The sequence below is a fragment of the Chiloscyllium plagiosum genome, chromosome 11 (assembly GCF_004010195.1).
Source record: "Chiloscyllium plagiosum isolate BGI_BamShark_2017 chromosome 11, ASM401019v2, whole genome shotgun sequence".
Lineage (NCBI taxonomy): Eukaryota > Metazoa > Chordata > Chondrichthyes > Orectolobiformes > Hemiscylliidae > Chiloscyllium > Chiloscyllium plagiosum.
This window is the reverse complement of record NC_057720.1, coordinates 60,835,670-60,855,058: the sequence shown is the minus strand read 5'-3', so window position 1 is coordinate 60,855,058 and position 19,389 is coordinate 60,835,670. Positions and strand designations below refer to the sequence as shown.

General features: G+C 40.1%; 1 protein-coding gene across 1 annotated transcript in view; it reads right to left on the bottom strand.

The window, feature by feature from the left end:
* The window catches only part of kifap3a (kinesin-associated protein 3a), a 218,747-nt gene that overhangs the window by 82,234 nt on the left and 117,124 nt on the right, over positions 1-19,389 (bottom strand). The window contains exon 11 of the mRNA XM_043699509.1: positions 1,549-1,649. Within this exon, the coding sequence (XP_043555444.1) occupies positions 1,549-1,649 (101 nt within the window). The remainder of the gene's footprint in view (positions 1-1,548; positions 1,650-19,389) is intronic.

Below are 19,389 nucleotides of genomic sequence, written 5' to 3'. Positions count from 1 at the left end.
GCGGTGCGCTACTGCCTTATCGCATGAGCGGGGAGCAGACATAACAGAAAACTCCGAGCCCCAGAGGAAAGGCATTGAATCAATTAACTGAATAATCAAATAGTGCCCGCCGATCTCATTCAGATAATTGAGGTTCCTTTGTATTTACATTGAGATAAGTAAATTAACAAACTATAATAATTGAACACAATAACACAGTAAACTTTGTGGTATTATTTGTGGCATATCATTTTTGCCTGTTAATCAAGTGTGCCTATTCATAAGATGCCGGCTAAAAAACAAAATTTTCTGATTAGGAGAAATATGGGTCCAACACCAACCTCTGGGAAATTCTGCAACAAATTTCAGCCCAAGGAAAAATCATTGATCATTATACCCTGTTTCCTATCACTCAGTCAATTTATATCCACAGAGAAGTTAACTGTTTCCCTCTCTCCATTGATGCTGCCAAATCTGCTGTTTGTAAAGCTTTTAAAAAAAATTAGACCAGTCAGTCTTTTAGGAACAGGGACCTAATCCAGAATGTATCAGAGAGCAGACACTCCTAACATGCTAGTGGCAAGTTGTGAATGTGCTGTGGGGTTTATGACTATGAGAATAACTGTTCAAGGCCATGAACTTGTTTTTATTTAGGATAATCAGGGATTGATTTTGCTTTATGAAACGCAAAGATTCAAAATTTTTGACTAGGTTTGATGAAAATCTAAAGGCGGTCAGAAGCACAATATAGTTTCTCTCCTTACAGGAACATAGGACAATGCAGGGAATAAGTTACTTGTAGAATGTTAATTTAATCAACTGCCAAACCAGAAACGTTAGTTTAAAATTTGTAGAATATTAAAACACTGACAAAGTTTAAGCTTTGATTCTGAGAGTATTCATATTAAACTTCACAGCTCACAGGAAAGAGCTGAGAACAATCAGTTGTGTGGAACTTAAGAATTTGAGATAGATTAATATTTTCTCTGGATGTGAAACTGGAGTGATGGTGCTGTAGAAGAACTGAGATGTTGGATCAGTGCCTTAAGATCTTTGAAACTTTGTTTAGATTGGTTTATGCTTTCTAAAAGAAATTCTGTTTTTATTGTTGATGAAAATCTGCACCCTAGTATGCTTTTGAACACAACATTAAATAACAAAATAACATTTTTTGCTTAATAACATATCAAGCCAGGTTTGATTCTGGAATCTGACTTGTTCCAGAAGTAACACCAGCTGAATCTTTAGAAAGTAGATTGGAAGAAACACAGAAATCATTCACACAATGTATGAATATATTTACCTCCTGATGAAGGACTTTTGCCCAAAACGTCGATTTCCCTGCTCCTTGAATGCTGCCTGACCTGTTGTGCTTTTCCAGCACCACTCTATTCTTGACACTAATCTCCAGCATCTGCAGTCCTCACTTTCACCTATATTTCCCTTCAGTCATATTTTTGAAATGATTTGGTATATATTTTAATAGTACTATTTTCAATTGTCCATTGGTTAAAAGTATTAAACCCAAGGTTCATTTAGTTGGTTTTATGGTCAAGAAGCTATTTTTACCTGTGGAATACAATCTGTATACGCAAACATTGATTTGAAGCGATCATCCATGGTGACGTGGTACAGAATACACATCACTATTTGTCGATGGCTTTCAATTCCTGGGAAAGAAAAGAAATACAATGATGTTGTCAACTGTATCAAAATCTCAGGCATTTCCCCCTTGCAAATACTTTCCAAGATAAACTTCAAAGAACTTGAAAAACCTCTGAAAAGTTTATATCTCAACTCCTGTGCTCTTAGCACAGTTTCGCTTCATGTAGCATCCAGTTCGAGACATCCCACAAAGATTTCATGGCTGCTATTTGGTTCATGATTAGATGTCATAAAGAGATTACGTCTACATATACTCATTACGTGGAGGTGCCGGTTTTGGACTGGAGTGGACAAAGTTAAAAATCTCAAAACACCAGGTTATAGTCCAACAGGTTTAATTCAAATTACTAGCTTTCGCAGCACTGCTCCTTCATCATGTAGCTGTGGAGCAGGGTCATAGACACAGAATTTATAGCAAAGGTTCATAGTGTCATGCAACTGAAGCGATATATTGAACAAACCTAGATTGCTGTCAAGTCTTTCATCTTTTAGAATGGGTTTCAGGTTTTGGTTCATTAATATGTAAATCACAGAATTTCTTTCAAGTCACATTCTCAAAATAACTTAAGTTTTTATTTTAAAAAAGTGACATCTCAGCTCAGACAATGCATTGGAGCTGTGAGGTTAGATTCTGTCTGTATCCCAATCATAAATTAGATTGGTTCTCTTTCCAAAATAGGAATTTACAAACTGTTAAATGAATTGACTGCCTGCAGATGTGTGCATTTTGAGCAAAATAGAATGTATCTGCAAATACAAATTCACCCCATAGACGTGTGTGTGTGTTTAGGGGGAGAGTGCATGTATGTGAGTACGTTTGAGTGCTTGGTAGAATGTGGCATAGTACAAGCCTGTGAGGCGGTGTGTGTGGGTACGAGTGGAGTGGGAGGTTTGGTACCCACAAGGATATCTTCAACCAGGAAACTGGATTCATGTCACACTACCGGTGACCCCAATAAACTATACACTCACAAACACACACACACACTTACTCGCACTCACGCAGACCTTCTCTCATACACATGCTCTCTTATACACACATATACACCCAGATACTCTCACCCACGCACACGCCCTTCACAGGCTTATACTCCATCACAGACACACACAACCATGAACGCACAAATGCATACTCCCATGTGCGCGCACACACACACACAGTCTCTCATGCACACACACACACACAAAGTCTATTGGGCAAATTTGCATTTGCAGATACATTCTATTTTGTTCAAAAAGCACACACACATACAATCTGTGGGCAGTCAATTTTTTTTATAATCCATGTGACATTTTATACACTCTGGAAAGAGAACCAGTCTGACTCAAGATTCTGATAAAGACAGACTATAACCTCACACCTTTAATGTACTGTCTGAACTCCGAGGTGTCAGCTTTCTTTCATAAAACCTTAAGGTATCTCGGGAATGGGATTTAAAAGTAGTTCTGGAATTTACAGATTAATGAATTGAAACCTGCAACCCATTCTAAAAGATGAAAGACTAGGCTTGTTCAATATATTGTTTTAGTTGCATGACACTATAATCTTTTGCTATAAATTCTGTCTTTTGATCCTGCTCCACAACTACCTGAAGGAGCAGTGCTCCAAAAGCTAGTAGTTACCAAATAAACCTGTTGGACCATAACTTGGTCGTGTGTGAATTTTAACTCTATACTCATTACTACAGACTCAATCTAGTCTGTTGTCTACCTCAAGGATGATGCATTCTCCGTGTTTGTGTTGTGTAAACAAGAATATTATGCCTTAGCAGTCCGGTGTTCAGTTCTTGACTCAGAATCTGAGGAATAATATACTTGCTTTCAAGAGGATGCAGGACAAATGCATCAGAATTTTAAAATGGTTAAATGATGAGGAATACATGTACAAAGAAAGCATGTATTCTCGAGTACTGGAAATCAATTAGGTCTTCTAATTGAAGTGCTTAAGGATTCAAAAGACAAATAAAAACTCATTTGATAGGAGAATCCAGAACAATATGATTTTACCTTCAAATTAGAGTTGGGTTATTCACAGGTGATGTCAGAATGCACTTGTTCAAATAACAGAGTGAAAATTTGAGAATTCTATCTGTCCATCCTTGGCCCAATTTCAACAAGTCTCACCACATATCCAAAAGAAGAGTTGCCAAGGCCAAGACAGTTGAAAATTCCAGAAGAGATACTGACAAGATTTTTGTTCGGCAAGACAATTGAAGAACACTGAATAAAAGCAAATGATCTAAGCAAATAATGGAACAATTGGTCTACTCACCAACACAATAACTCCTATTTATTATAATAACACAATAAAACACATCAAGAGCTTCACAGGTTTATTATAAAAATGTGAGCCACGTGAGGAGATCTAAGGTCAGATAACCAAATGGATGGTCATAAAGAGTGAAAAAAGGAGAAGCAGAGACCAAGAGACACAAGTTACATTCTAGGTAACTAAAGGATATACACACCAATAATGGAGTGATGAAAATCAAGGATGTTCAAGAGGCCAAGACTACAGCGCAGACATCATGGAGGGTTTGGGACTGGAAAAGATGACAAGAGGTAGAGAGGCATAGTAACAAACAATGGGTTGAAAATAAGAACGAGAACCTTAAAATTCAGAAACAAAGATACATCAGCAAGTACGGAGTGACAGAATGGAAACTGGTGCTTGTCAAGACAGACAGTTTACAGTGGATAAAATGCAATAGACCAAGCAAGAGTGTATTGAAAAGGTCATCATGAAGGAGTGAAAGAAGATTTCAGCAGGAAATGCAGAGATAGGAGCAAAGTCAGACAATACTAGAAAGGTGAAAACAGATTGTACTGGTGCAAAACTTACATCGGGGGATCAACTACATGGGGTCAAATATGATACTAAATTTGCAAATGCAGCAGACACATCCCTATATTTCTCTCAATCAAATACATGTCTGGCCTTTCAATAAGAAATGTCTGCCTGTTTTCAGTTTTATACTTTATTTTAGTCCGTGTATGTTGCATTACAAAACTTGCACTTGTCCTTTCAAGCAGCATTTTGTTTGGTAACAGTGAAGTAAATTACCTACAATTTCAGATTCATGGGGTCTCTGCTTACAGTCATTTTGTTTTATAAATAACTGCAATAACTCACTGTGATAACACTTGATCTTATTTAACATGTCCAAAGGAAATCAGTGCTATTTCCTAAAATGACAACCACCTGATGAAGAAGCAGCGCTCTGAAAGCTAGTGCTTCCAAATAAGCTTGTTGGACTATAACCTGGTGTTGTGTGATTTTTAACTTTGTACATCCCAGTCCAACACCAGCACCTCCAATCCTAAAAATGGTAATCTGCATGTGAAGTTTTAGTAGGTTATTAAGTATACAGATGGGTACATAATGGCCAGATTTCACAGTCAGTAGTAATGGTACTTGCCCCAGCTTAAAAAAAATGTCTCGTCACAAAGATTTACGATCTCTGCAGCATGGATTTTTTTCCCCTTTTTCTGGTGTCTGTTTGAATCTAGGGTCAATCCAAAGGTATTACCAACTATCTAACAGCAGTAAAGTCATCAAGCAGAGTAAGCAGCATTTCACACACAACAAACCAGGAAGGCAGGCTGCAAATCATGTAATTACCACCTCTAGGCGACTCAAAAAGTGCACATGCACCATAGGCATGGCGATATTCATGAAAAAAAAGAAAGCAGCCGACTTCAGAGTGATTGGCTGAAGGGTAATTATTGAACAAGATGCTGCAACAAAAGTCTGGCTCTTCAGAAAACCTTACTGAATCATTTATATACTTCATAGGTAGCAAGCCATCTGTTAGGTAGCACCCTAGAAGCACTTCTTTAGTAATTCACGAACGGATGCCCAAGATCACTGCTCAAATTCAATGGACAGGAACCCCCAACATTCTGTCTCAAAGATAAGCATACCACCAAGTGAATGCACTAGTAGAGGGGAAGAGTCAGGTGCACCCCTTTTCACATGAATATACCTTTGGTCACCTTCTACTTTGCAGAACTGGGGTTTATTCAGAAGAATGGTAAAGCAAAAGGTCATGCTTGTAATCATTACTTTTGCTTGAGGAAAAGGATTGGTTGAAAAATAACAGAAGCTGCAACGTTACATTTGAACTTCCTGATGTCACAGCCTGCTGACACCACTGGCACATGTGCAGGGCCATTTTGGCATTCACAGCAAATATACCAGAAGGAAAATATAATTAATTTTTAATAAATTAATTAAAACATTTTATAGAGATTTAAACATAGATCTGGAACATTAACATGGATTTTCTTAAAATTCATTTATGGGATGTCGGTGTCTCTGGCTCAGTCAACATTCATTTTTTATCTTGATATTATCCTCAAGAAAGTGGAGTTCCCTTCTTGAACTGCTGCAGTCCTTGAGATATAGGTACATACACATAGCTATTAAAGGGGTTCCAAGAGTTTGATCCAATGAGAATAAAGGAATAGCAATATAATTCAAAATCAGTGAGATGCACAACTTGGAGTGGTAAACTGTAGGTGCCTCTGCTCATATGCATATCTTATCTTTGTAAGTAGTAAAGGTCACAGGTTTCGATGGTGGCACCTAAAGAGTCTTGGTGAGTTGCTGCTAATGTTTCTTGTAGATGACATTGCTGCCACTATGTCGGTGGTGAAGGGAATAAATGTTGCAGGTAGTGGGAACCTGAGAGGGAAAGCAGAACCAAAGGATGTAAAGCTAGGAAAAAATGTTGAAGAGAATCAAGGAAAAACAGACAACTGATGAACCAATAGCAAGCATCAAAAAGGACCAAAATGGAGAATAATTGGTTCGGTGTATGCTAATTGGCATAACAGATTCATTTCTGCACCAGGAAACTGATGCCACACATGGACTTGAGATTTGTGCAGCCAAAAAAAATCAGAAGGAACATTCATCAAGATGTAGAATCAATTTGGTTCAAAATAGAAAGGAAAAGGAAACATTAATGGGAGTTGCTTATAGAACACAAAACTGTAGTAAAGTTAGGCACACTGTAAGCCAGGAAATTAGAAATGCCTGTAATGTGGGTAATCTAGTAAGAAGAGGTGACTCTGATTTCCATTTGACTAGATTACCATGTCAGCATTAGTGCTGTGGAGGATAAATTCCTGGAGCGTTTACCAGATGGGATTTGAAAGAGTATGTTGAGGAGCCAACTTTAATTACCTTGTGGTTTGAAAATTAATGCCAATAATATGATAGAACTTTACATTAAGTTTGAATGTGACATTGTTCATTCTGAAACTAGGGTCTTAATTTAGTAAAGAAAACAACAAGGGATGAAATGACCACGTTAAAGAGTGAGAAAGTACCATTGAAAGATTGGATGATAGATTGGCGATGGTTAGTATTTAAATAAACACTTCAAGGTCCATAACAAATATTCATTTCTGTAAGACACAAACACCCAGAGGCAAAGGTGAATTAACTGCAGTTAACAAAAATAGTTCAAAAGGAACAAAATCAAACATTGCTGGACAAACTGGGCAGGAAAAGCTGTGAAGTTGTGAAGAAGGGGTGCTCTGTTAAATTCTGTTTTCTCTCCACAGATGCTGCCAGACCTGAAGTTTTTCCAGCAATTTCCAGTTTTGATTTATTTCCAGCATCCGCAGCTCTTCAGTTTTTTTTGTTTAGAAGATCAATGTAAATGGCTTATAAGAATGCCAGTGATAAGTCTGAGAAATGACAGCAATTTAGATCTCAGTAAAGGAGGGCCAAGAAGTTGATAAGGAAGGGAAAGAGATTATATTCCTTACTAGTTTGCATTCCATAAAGGCAGAATGCAAAAGTTTCTAATACTACGTGAAGGGAAAAACATTTATCAAGGATACATGTCAATCCATTACAGATGAAGACAGGCAAGTTTGTATTGAAGAGAAACGACAGAGAAACTAAACAATTACTTTGCGCCTGGCTTTGCGACGCAATTGATTTATGTACATTAATATCATTTATTTTGAACTAGTGACATGTGGGTTAAGGTCTGTGTAGGATCAACCATTAACTTATTGGCCTTTCTGGAGTGTGATTTTGAAACAATATGCATGGAATTGCAATTCCTGGAGTGATAATGACAATTAGTTTGCACTGTAAGAGTTCTCCAATTGAATGGAATAAAAATTCTCTACATCGGAGTACTGTGGAAATTCAATCAACAAGCAATTCAATCAAGAAACAGAAAATTTCTAGAGACCAATGACATTGAGGGCAATATGCCCTCCAAACCACCCCAAGAGTCCACACAGCAGCTGACATGCTAATGCCATTGTAACACTGAATTCTGGTTCCAGAAGTCACTGCAGCACATGGGTATTCGAGGTCTGCACAGAAGAGATTAACAGGAACACCATTTAAGTGATAATGGTGATATTGCAGGAAAATTACATCAAGATGATGATCAACAATGGTCTTGAAAAGGTGGTCCACTAGGACTGATGGACAATTCCTATATGGTGAATGAGATGCCAAATGGGCTACCTTTTTTGGATATTGTTGAACTTCTTGATTGCTACTAGAGCTGCACTCATTCAGGCAAGTGGAGGGTATTTTGCTATGTTCCTGACTTGTGCTTTCTTGATGATGGGCAGGCAATAAGGAGAAAAGTAAGAAGTTACCGCAGAATTACAAGCTCCCGACTTGCTTTTGCAGCCACTGTATTTACATGGCTTGTCAAGTTCAATTTCTGATCAATGGTAATTTCCAGGTTGTTGATAGTTGGGAGTTCAGTGATGGTAGTGACATTAAATATCAAGCAGAGATGGTTTGATTCTCTCTTATTTGAGATGGTCATCAGCTGGCACTCATGTGGCGCAAATGTTACTCACCAATTAGTCACCCAGGTTTTGCTACACTTGTGCAGGGGCTGCCTGAGCATCTGAGAAGCCACAAATAATGCTGAACAGGGTACAATCAGTAAACATCCCTTATGACTTCTGATCTTATGATGTAAGATAAATGATGAAGCAGCTGAAGCGAGTGAAAACAAAAAGTGCGGTGGGCCAGGCAGCATCCATGGACAGAAAGCAAGCTAACGTTGAGTCCAGATTACTCTACATCACAGCTGACGTGAAGTGTGGAGGGGACAGCATTTATTCAATACTTTGGGTGGGGGAGGGGGAGGTGGTGGAGGAGTGTTGGGGGTAGAAAGGATGTTGATAGCTCAGATTAAGTGATCAGAATGTGCCTGTCAGAGGGAGGAGCAAAAACTGAAGCTAGTAGCAATTTTGAACATAATACACCAAAAGAGTTACATTTCACTTGATAAAGTGCAATATTTTCAAGGCTTTTTAAGAGAAAAATATAGCAAAAGCTTTGGAAAAGCAGTTTTGCATCAGTACAGTGATATCCATTTGCAATCTGAGAGCTTCAACAACACGCATTTATATCAGTGCAGAATCATAGACTGCTTCCAAATTTCTGTGGTTAACTGAATGCACTGGCTTGACAAAGTTCTTAATAGTTTCAGAGGAGCAAGCAGTTGTACTACAATGACTACCATCAGATCTGGTCAATGTGTAGAAAATATTTAACCAGTGTTTACCAGCTAACTGCATTTAGTTTCAACTTGGCCCATCTCAAGTGTGTTAAAAATCTGTAGAAAAACAGAGTTTCCAATGAGGAAGGTACTAATGATTTTTATCAAATGGTATGTTGAGTACAAAGCCATTCAGAACGAGACATTTCAAAATGACATCAAAAATGCCATTGTTTGAATTCAGTCTCATGTTATTCGCAAGCCACCTTCTGCCAACAATATGCCAAGTTGGAATGTGTTCCATATCATGATGCACAAGAATAGGTGAACTTTAGATACATTTGCTATAATATATAAACAGCAGTGATTCCACCTGAAGAACTGAAAGAAGAAATGATTAGATTAGATTAGATTCCCTACAGTGTGGAAACAGGCCCTTTGGCCCAACCAGTCCACACAGACCGTCCGAAGAGCAACCCACTCAGACCTATTTCTTCTCTGACTAACGTATTATGAACAATTTAGCATGGCCAATCCATCTGCCCTGCACATCTTTGGACTGTGGGAGGAAACCGGAGCACCCGGAGGAAACCAAAGCAGACACGGGGAGAATGTGCAAACTCCACACAGACAGTCACCCAAGGCTGGAATCGAACCTGGCGCTGTGAGGCAGCAGTGCTAACCACTGAGCCATCGTGCCACACCTGCTAGAATACTAGAAAAAAAATTGAGTTTGACATTAGGAAGTTTTAGAACATATGAAACAAGAAGAATATTTATTAAAACCATCACACATTTCCAGTTACAGTAGTTTTCTTTGTCCTGGCTCTTGCAGTTTAATTCAGGCACTGATGATATCACACTTTTGAGCAAGTAGGTTAGAGCTATGTACTCCACATTGCAAATAAACATCACAAGTACTGTGGCTGAGTGTTCATGCAACTTCATTTCAGTCCAAATATTTTTGACACATGAAACATCAACTTAATCAATCCAAAATGTTCCATCAGACAAATACTTAGCAAATATTCAATAACTGTCCCTGACTCGGGACTGGAAAAAGTATAAATACTGCTAAAATGCTACAAATGCAATGTCATGAATGAATTTTCTACATCTCATTCAAAACGTTAACATTTTGCCTTTATGTCAGCATCTTAAGACAAGTGCAATCACATCAGATTTCATTTTGCATCCTGATAAATCTGAAATCATTATTGCAGGTTGTATCTTGCATTCTACAGTAAATGAATAAAGTTGAAGAATTCCTAATAATTTTCTAAAAGCTAATTATCTCTAAGAATTAAGCAAATAGCTACGATAGGGAGATTTACAAAATTATGAGGGGCATGGATAGAATAAATAGGCAAAGTCTTTTCCCTGGGATCGGGGAGTCCAGAACTAGAGGGCATAGGTTTAGGGTGAGAGGGAAAAGATATAAAAGAGACCCAAGGGGCAACTTTTTCACGCAGAGGGTGGTGCGTGTATGGAATGAGCTGCCAGAGGATGTGGTGGAGGCTGGTACAATTGCAACATTTAAGAGGCATTTGGATGGGTATATGAATAGGAAGGGTTTGGAGGGATATGGGCCGGGTGCTGGCAGGTGGGACTAGATTGGGTTGGGATATCTGGCCGGCGTGGACAGATTGGACCGAAGGGTCTGTTTCCATGCTGTACATCTCTATGACTCTCTGAACTATAAAGTTTAATTTAATGTTATTAAAATACAAAAGGCAACACTATTTAAATCTGTAAATGATGCTTCCAATATTCATAAAACAACTTGCCCTTGTATATTGTCTTTTAATATACAAAAATCACAAAATACTAGAATCATAGAATCCCCATAGTGCAGATAAAGGCCATTTGACCCATCAAGTCTGCACCGATCCTCTGAAGAGCATCCCACCCTGTTGGTAGACCCACAATACCTTTAGGAAGGGAGTTCTATGATTTTGACCCAGTAACACTGCAGGAACACTACGTGCTAGGGGTTAAAATGTCAACGGAGCCTTTGCAAGTTGCTCTAATGCATTTTGTCGATGGCACATAATGCTCTCACTGGATGTCGGTGATGGGGGAACCACTGATTGAATGAGGTAGAATTGTAGAAAGGTTAGGCACAGTGGAAGTCAATTTGACCCATCTTACCTGCATTAGTTAATTGAGTAAAATTCCTCCAGCTGCCTCATTGGGATTTAACCTTTATCTCTGGAGTAATGATTCAATAACATCACCACAATGCTTCTTGAGCGTCACTGTACTGCATTTATTGATGTAAGTAGACAATATTCCAAAGTTTCTTCATTGTGCTTTGTAGATGGTGGACAGCTTTGGAAACTCAGGGTATGAGTTAAATACCACAGAGCTTCTCAACTTTGGCCTGCTCTTGTAAATATAGTGTTTATTGTTCAGTCTGATCCAGTTAAGTTTCTGGTCAGTGCTAACCACCCCAAGATGCTGGGGGATTTATTAATGCTATGAATGTCATGGGAAGGTGGTCAGGTATGGTCATTTCTGGGCACTTATTTGGAACAAATATGTTACTTGCCATTCGATCAGCTGAATCCTCAAATTTACCCAGGTCTTGCGAGCTTTACAAGGGCTGCTACATTATCTGGAATTATATTATGGAACTGAACATTATGCATTGATTAGCAAACATCTCTAGTTCTGAGTTTATTATGGATGGAAAATTATTAAAGAAGATCATCCAGTCTAGGACAGAGGACAAAAGACAAAATTCTTTTTTGACATTGTTTGAGATTTGAGTGATAAATTTTCATTCTCACCCAGTCTTTTAATAGGTGATTCTGTTGTATAATAACAATACCATCTGTATGTGTATTAACATATGGGTTATCTGGACTCAAAGAAGCAAAATTAAAATTAATCAATATCCTCAATCATCAACTCTGGATTAAAGCCACATCACAAGGAAAGCATTAATTTTCTAGACATCAATACATTTGAATTAATAAAAGATAAAAGAAACATGTTAACAAACTTTATTTCCCAAAATAACTGAAAGGAACATTACATACAAAAAGTAACCACCCTAAACAGACCTCCCAAAATTTGAGAGGTCACATCTAATGCTCATCCATCCTATATGCACAAAGCTGGAACATTTTAACCAGATACAACCCTACTGCTACAGTTTGTGTCTCATACTCAGATTTACATTTAACAATTGGCAGCGTTCATTACTGTGGATCCACTACATTTTACCCTAACTGTTGTAGCAATGTGGTTGACTCTCAACTGCCCTCAAATGGCCAAGCAAGCCAGTCAGTCGTACCAATCACTACAAGTCTCAAGGAAATGAAGTTAGATGGATCACTCGCATCGACCTAGGTATTGGAAAAGATAACGACAGAAACAGCCTGTAGACCCTGCAAAGTTCTCCTTACAAATATCTGGGGGCTAGTGCCAAAATTGGGAGAGCAGTCTAACAGACTCGTCAAGCAACAGTCTGACATAGTCATATTCGCAGAAACATACCTGACAGACAATGTCCCACCATCACTATTCTTGGATATGTCCTGTCCCTCCAGCAAGACAGACCAAGAAGAGGTGGTGGCACAGTTGGATACAATCGTGAGGGTGTGGCCCTAGGAGTTCTCAACATTTAATCTGGACCCTATGAAGTCTCATGGCTTCAGGTTAAACATGGGCAAGGAAACCTCCTGCTAATTATCATGAATCATCCACCCTCAGCTGATGAAATGGTACTCCTCCATGTCAAACAGCACCTAGAGGAAGCACTGAGGCAAGGGCACAGAACATATTCTCGGTGGGGAATTTCAATGTCCACCAAAAGTGGCTTGGCAGCAGTACTACTGATTGAGCTGGTTGGGTCCTAAAGGACAGAGCTAGACTGGGTCTGCGGCAGGTGATGGGGAACCAACAAATGGGAAAAACATACATGACCTCATCCTGACCAATCTGCCAGCTGCAGTTGCATTTGTCCATGACAGTATCGATAAGTGTGGCCACTGCCCTGCCTTGTGGAGATGACGTCCTATCTTCAAGTTGAGAATAACCGCCATTGTGTTGCTTGACATCATCATTTTGCTAAATGGGATAGACTTCGAATAGATCTAACAAATCAAGACTGGACATCCATGAGGCGGTGTGGGCCATCAACAGCAGAATTGCACTCCAGCACAATCTGTAACCTCATGGCCTGGCATAACCCCAACTCAACCATTACCATCAAGTCAGGGGATCAAACTTGGTTCAATGGAGTGTGCAGGAGGGCATGCGAGGAGCAACACCAGGCATACCTGAGTAACACCACAAAACAGCGGAACAGAATTTAGGCCATTCTGCCCATCGAGTCTGCTCCACTATTCAATCATAGCTGATATGTTTCTCAACTCCATTCTCCCACTTTCTCTCTGTAGCCCTTGATACTCAAGGACCTATCTATGACCTGGCCTCCACAGCCTTCTGTGGCAGTGAATTCCATAGATTCACATTCTCTAACTGAAGAAGTTTTTCCCTTATTGCCATTCTAAAAGATCTTCCCTTCACTCTAAGTCTGTGCCCTCGGGTCCTAGTCTCTCTTACCAATGGAAAGATTTTCACAACATCTACTCTGTCCATCCATTCAGTATTCTGTTAGTTTCAATTAGATTTCCCCCCCCCCCCCCCATCCTTCTAAATTCCATTGAGTACAAACCCAGAGTCCTCAAACTTTCCTCATATGTTAAGCTTTTCATTCCCAGGACCATTCTCATGAACCTCCTCCAAACCCGCTCCAGGGCCAATACATCTTTCCAGAGATATGGGACCCAAAACTGTGCACAATACTCCAAATGTGGTCTGACCAGAGCCTGATAGAGTCTCAAAAGTACATCTTTTATGTTCAAGTTCTCTCAAAATAAATGCCAACTTTGCATTTCTCTTCCTAACTACTGACTCAACCTCCAAGATTACCTTGTGAATTTTCTCCCCATTTAGAAAATAGTCCTGCCCCTATTCTTCTGACCAAAGTGCAAGACCTCAGACTTTCCCACACTGTATTCCATGTGCCACTTCCTTCACTGCGTAGTTGCGCTCCAGCGCAGCCTCGCTTAATAGAAAATCCCTTAAAATAAACAATAGCACCTATGGGAAAAGTGGGGTTAGCAGCAAGCCATCAAAACGTATCACTCACAACCGCTCAGAAATCACCCAATAGTCTAACGCAAAGTATAGAACAGGCTGAGTGAAGGTTAAAATCATATTTCTTAACAAAACAAAAGTAAATTTAACGCAGTACAGATGCTCTCTGTACAGTACCTTTCACAAAAAGCTGCTCTATCAGCAATTCACATTAGCACAACAGTATGGACATCGACGCAGGTGAAGAATGAAGCACGCGAACCGACCCCACTGGAATCGCGCCATTGTCAATGGAGGTAAGCCTGCTCAAAAATACTGTTCACTAATTTCAGTAATGTTCTAGCCAAATTGCATTGCCAAAATGCATGTTATCCCATAACTACCTACATTCAGAAATCTCATCCTTCACAATGAACTCTAAAACCTTAACCACGACTAAGGTTAGGTGAATTGGCCTGTAACTTGCCATCTTTTGCCTTACTACCTTTTTAAACAGGAGTGTAACGTTCATAATTTTCCAATGTTCTGCAACCCTCCACAACTCTAGCAATTCCTGAAGGATCACCCCCAACACATCCACTATCTCTTCAATTATCTCCATTAGAACAGTGGGGTGTAGGCCAGGTGATTCATCGACCTTCAGATGATTCAGTTTTTCTAATACCTTCTCCTTGGTGATGGCCACCGCACTCAGCTCTGCCCCTCACTCACTTGAATTTTTGGGATATTACTTGGGTCTTCCACCATGAAGACTGATGCAAAGTAATTATTCAGTTCCTCAGGCATTTCCTTGTTCCCTACTACTATAGCTCCAGTGTCATTTTCCAACAGTCCAACATCCACTCTTTCCTCTCTTTTGCCCTTTATATCAAAAGAACTTCTTATAGTCTTCATTTATGTTTTTGGCTAGCTTATCCTCATATTTAATCTTCTCCCGGTTTCTTTTTGTGTTACCCTCTGTTGGTCTTTAAGTTTCCCAATCCTCTTCACCACATTACCTGCCTTCCCTTTTGATTTCATGCTGTTCCTAACTTAGAGTCTGCCATGCTTGCCTCATCGTCCTTGTACCATGCTTCTTTCTCCTAGGATAATTTTTTGTTGTGTCTCCTGAATTACTCTCAAACTCCTACCATTGCTGTTCCACTGTCTTTCCTGCTAGGCTACTCTCTCAGTCAATTCTTCCCAGTTCCTCCCTCATTCCTGTGTAATTGCCTTTTCTCAGTTGCAATACCATTGCCTCTGATTTTATCTTGTCCCTCTCAAATTGTAGAGTAAATTCAATCATTATGATCACTGCCTCCTTGGGATTCCTTCACCTTACGCTCCCTTATCAAGTCCGCCTCATTGCACAACACTAAATGCAGTACTGCCTGTTTCCTAGTTGGCTCCACCATAAGCTGCTCCAAAAAAAAACCACCTCGTAGACATGAAGTTGAGGTGTCAACCTGGTGAAGCCACCAAACATGACTTTGTGCATGCCAAACAGCATTAGCAGCAAGTGATAGACAGAGTTAAACCATCCCACAACCAATGGATCAGATCTAAGCTCTGCAGTCCTGCCACATCCAGTTGTGAATGGTGGTGGACACTTAAACAACTCACTGGAAAAGATGGTTCCACAAATATCCCCATCCTCAATGATGGAAGAGCCCAACACATCAGTGCAAGGGATAAGGCTGAAGCTTTCACAACAATCTTCAGCCAGAAGTGCTGAGTTGATGATTCATCTTGGCCTCCTCCGGTGGTCCATAGCATTACAGATACAAATCTTCAGACAATTCAATTCACTCCACATGATACTAAGAAACTGTTGGAGACCACAAAGCCTATGGATCCTGACAACATTCCAAAATAGTACTGAAGACTTGTGCTCCAGAACTTGCCGTGTCCCAAGCCAAGATGTTCCAGCACAGTTACAACAGTGTTATCTACCCCATGTGGAAAATCACCCAAGTACATCCTGTACATAAAAAGCAGGACAAATCCAACCCAGCCAATTACTGCCCCATCAGTCTATTCTCGATCATCAGTAAAGTGACGGAAGTACTATCAAGCAGCACCTATTCAGCAACTAACCTGCTCAGTGAAGTCCAATTTGGGTTCTGCCAGGGCCAGTCCGCTCCCGATTACAGCCTTTGTTCAAACAATGGACGAAACAATCAAATTCTAGAGGTGAGGTGAGAGTAACAGCCCTTGACATCAAGGCTGCATTTGACCGAGTATTCCATCAAGGAGCCCTAGCAAAATTAGAAACAATGGGTATCGGGGCAAACTCTCCTGTGGTTAGAGTCATACCTGACACATAGGAAGATGGTCATGGTTGGAGGTCAGTCATTTCAGCTCCAGAACATCTCTGCAGGAGCTCCTCAGGGTACTGTCTTAGGTCCAACCATCTTCAGCTGCTTTGCCAATGACTTTCCCTCCATCATAATGTCAGAAGTGGGGATGTTTGCTGATGATTGCACAATATTCAGCACCACTCCTGACGTTTCAGATTCTGAAACATTCTATGTCCAAATGCATCAACATCTGGACAATATCCAGTCTTGGACTGACAAGTGGTAAGTAACATTCACGCCACACAAATGCCTGGCTATGATCATCACCAATGAGACCATCTAACCACTACCCCTTGATACTCACTGGTGTCACCATCACCGAATCCCCCACTATCAAATCCTTGGGGTCATCATTGACCAGAAACTCAAGTGGACACACCACATAGACAGTGCTATGAGAGCAGGTCAGAGACTAGGAATACTGCAGTGAGTAATAGACCTCCTGACTCCTCAAAGCCTGTATATCATCTACACGCATTACGAAGCAATTGTCAAACCCCTCTTGTTAATTAAACCAAACACCCAGAAAAGCTCGCCCTGGCTCACAATCTGAATGACAGAGAACTCTTAAATTACACTATTTAAAGAAAATAACATCAATTTATTTTTCTAACTCTAATGGTGAACATTAAAACAAAAACTATTCACAAATCTAAGCCCCTCCTTTCTCTTAAGTGCTTACTATTTGATCCAACTCTATATCAATAATATGCTGCTCCATTAAGATACTTACTAAAATTACATTAACGTAATTTAAAAATTACTCAGTGTTTATCTTCTCCACTGTCAATGTTACAGCTGCTAATCTTCCTGGGTCACTGTCTTTCTTTTCACTGCGAATAGACTTTACATGAAAAGGTACCTTTGATAGAGACAGGGGCTTTTTTCTGATTACTTTAAAAGTACCATGTTCGCCGGGTAGTTAGCTTTCTGGCAGTCCCTCTCTCGATAGCAGTTGTTCTCTGACCAATTTTCAAAGTGTCCATATTCTTATACCTGTCCCCAAACATCAGATCATCTCATTGGTTCGATGATCGCAAAACAATAAATTCAAACTCAATTGGGTTTTATTATCCTGGGGCATAATTTAAACTGACTGGTTAGATTTGAATTGTCGTCAAAACAGCAACCAAAACTCAGGTATCCATTCAGAGTGAAATGTTACATATTTTCAATTTTCCAGTACACTCTGGGACTGCCATCCAGTTGAATACACAGGTGCTTGTAATCTGTCAGTTCAAAACGTCGCTCTCTCTCTCTCTCAACAGTACAGTACATGCCTTCAACTCCATACACAAGGCACAGGTCAGGAATGTGATGAAATACCCCCCACTTGCCTAGATTAGTGCAGCCCCAACAACACTCAAGAAGCTTGACACCACCCAGAACAAAGCAGCTCACTTGAATGGCACTACATCCATAAGCATTCATTCCCTCCACCACGGAAGTTGAGTAGCAGCAGTGTGTATTAGCTATAAGGTGCACTGCAGAAATTCACCAAAGATCCTCAGACAGCACATTCCAAACCCATAACCACTTCCATCTAGAAAGGCAGGGGCAGCTGATACATCACAGCGCCACCACCTGCCCTCCAAGCCGCTAATCATCCTGACTTGGAAATATATTACCATTCCTTCAGTTTTGCTGGGTCAAAAACCAGGAATTCTCACCCTAATGGCAGTGTGGGTCAACTCACAGCAGATCGACTGCAGCGTTTCAAGAAGGCAGCTCACCACCACCTTCTCAAGGGCAACCAGGGAAGAGCAATAAATGCTGACCAACCAGCAACACCCACATCTCACAAATGAATATGAAAATGAAGTAAAACAGCCTTCAACTAGTTATTCCAGATAATTTGCAATAATTTAATTACCTCAGCGCTTTAACATTTTCTTGTCTTTCAACTAAGTATTATTTTGTTGACAGGTTTAAAACAATTTTCTTTACTTTGCAGAAGTCTTCGCCCCTCGGCCGAAATGGGATAAATAATATTCATATCACACTAATACTGAGCAATGACTGTCACCAATAAGAGACAATCTAACCATTGCCACTTGACATTCAATGGTGTTACCATCACTGAATCCCCATTATCAACATCCTGGGGATTACTGTTGACCAGAAACAGAACTGGACTCACCACATAAATACAATGGCTACAATAACAGGTCAGAAAATAGGAACACTGGAGTGATATTCAAAGCCTATCCACCATCTACAAGGCACAAGTCAGCAGTGTGATGGAATACTCTCAACTTGCCTGGCATCACACCCACATACACTCAGTCACTCTATCGACGCTCAGGAGCAGCAGTGTGCACGATCTACATGGTACACTGGAAACATTAAGCAAAAAATCTTTATACAACACTTTTAAAACCCGTGATAACTTGCATTGAGAAGGGCAGCAAGATACACAGGAATACCACTACCTCAAGGTTCCCCTCCATTTATTATCCTGATCTCAAAATATATTGCTTTTCCTTCAGGGATGCTGGGTCATAATTCTGCAATTCCTTCCCTAATAGCATTATGGATGTTGTGCCTACAACAGATGGACTGCAGTGGTTCAAGAAGCAGCTCTCATCACCACCTCCTCAATGGTAACTAGGGATGCAAAATAAATGCAGTGACACCCTGTCCCACAAGTGAATAAACAAAACATTCTTGCAGCCACTTCTTCCTTCCCCCACAAAACACCCCGTTGCAGCCCCCTTGCTCTCCCTCTCACCCTTCTCATAGCCTCCTTTACAGCGATATCTCACTTGCAGCTTCCTTCACCCTGCTATCCCTCT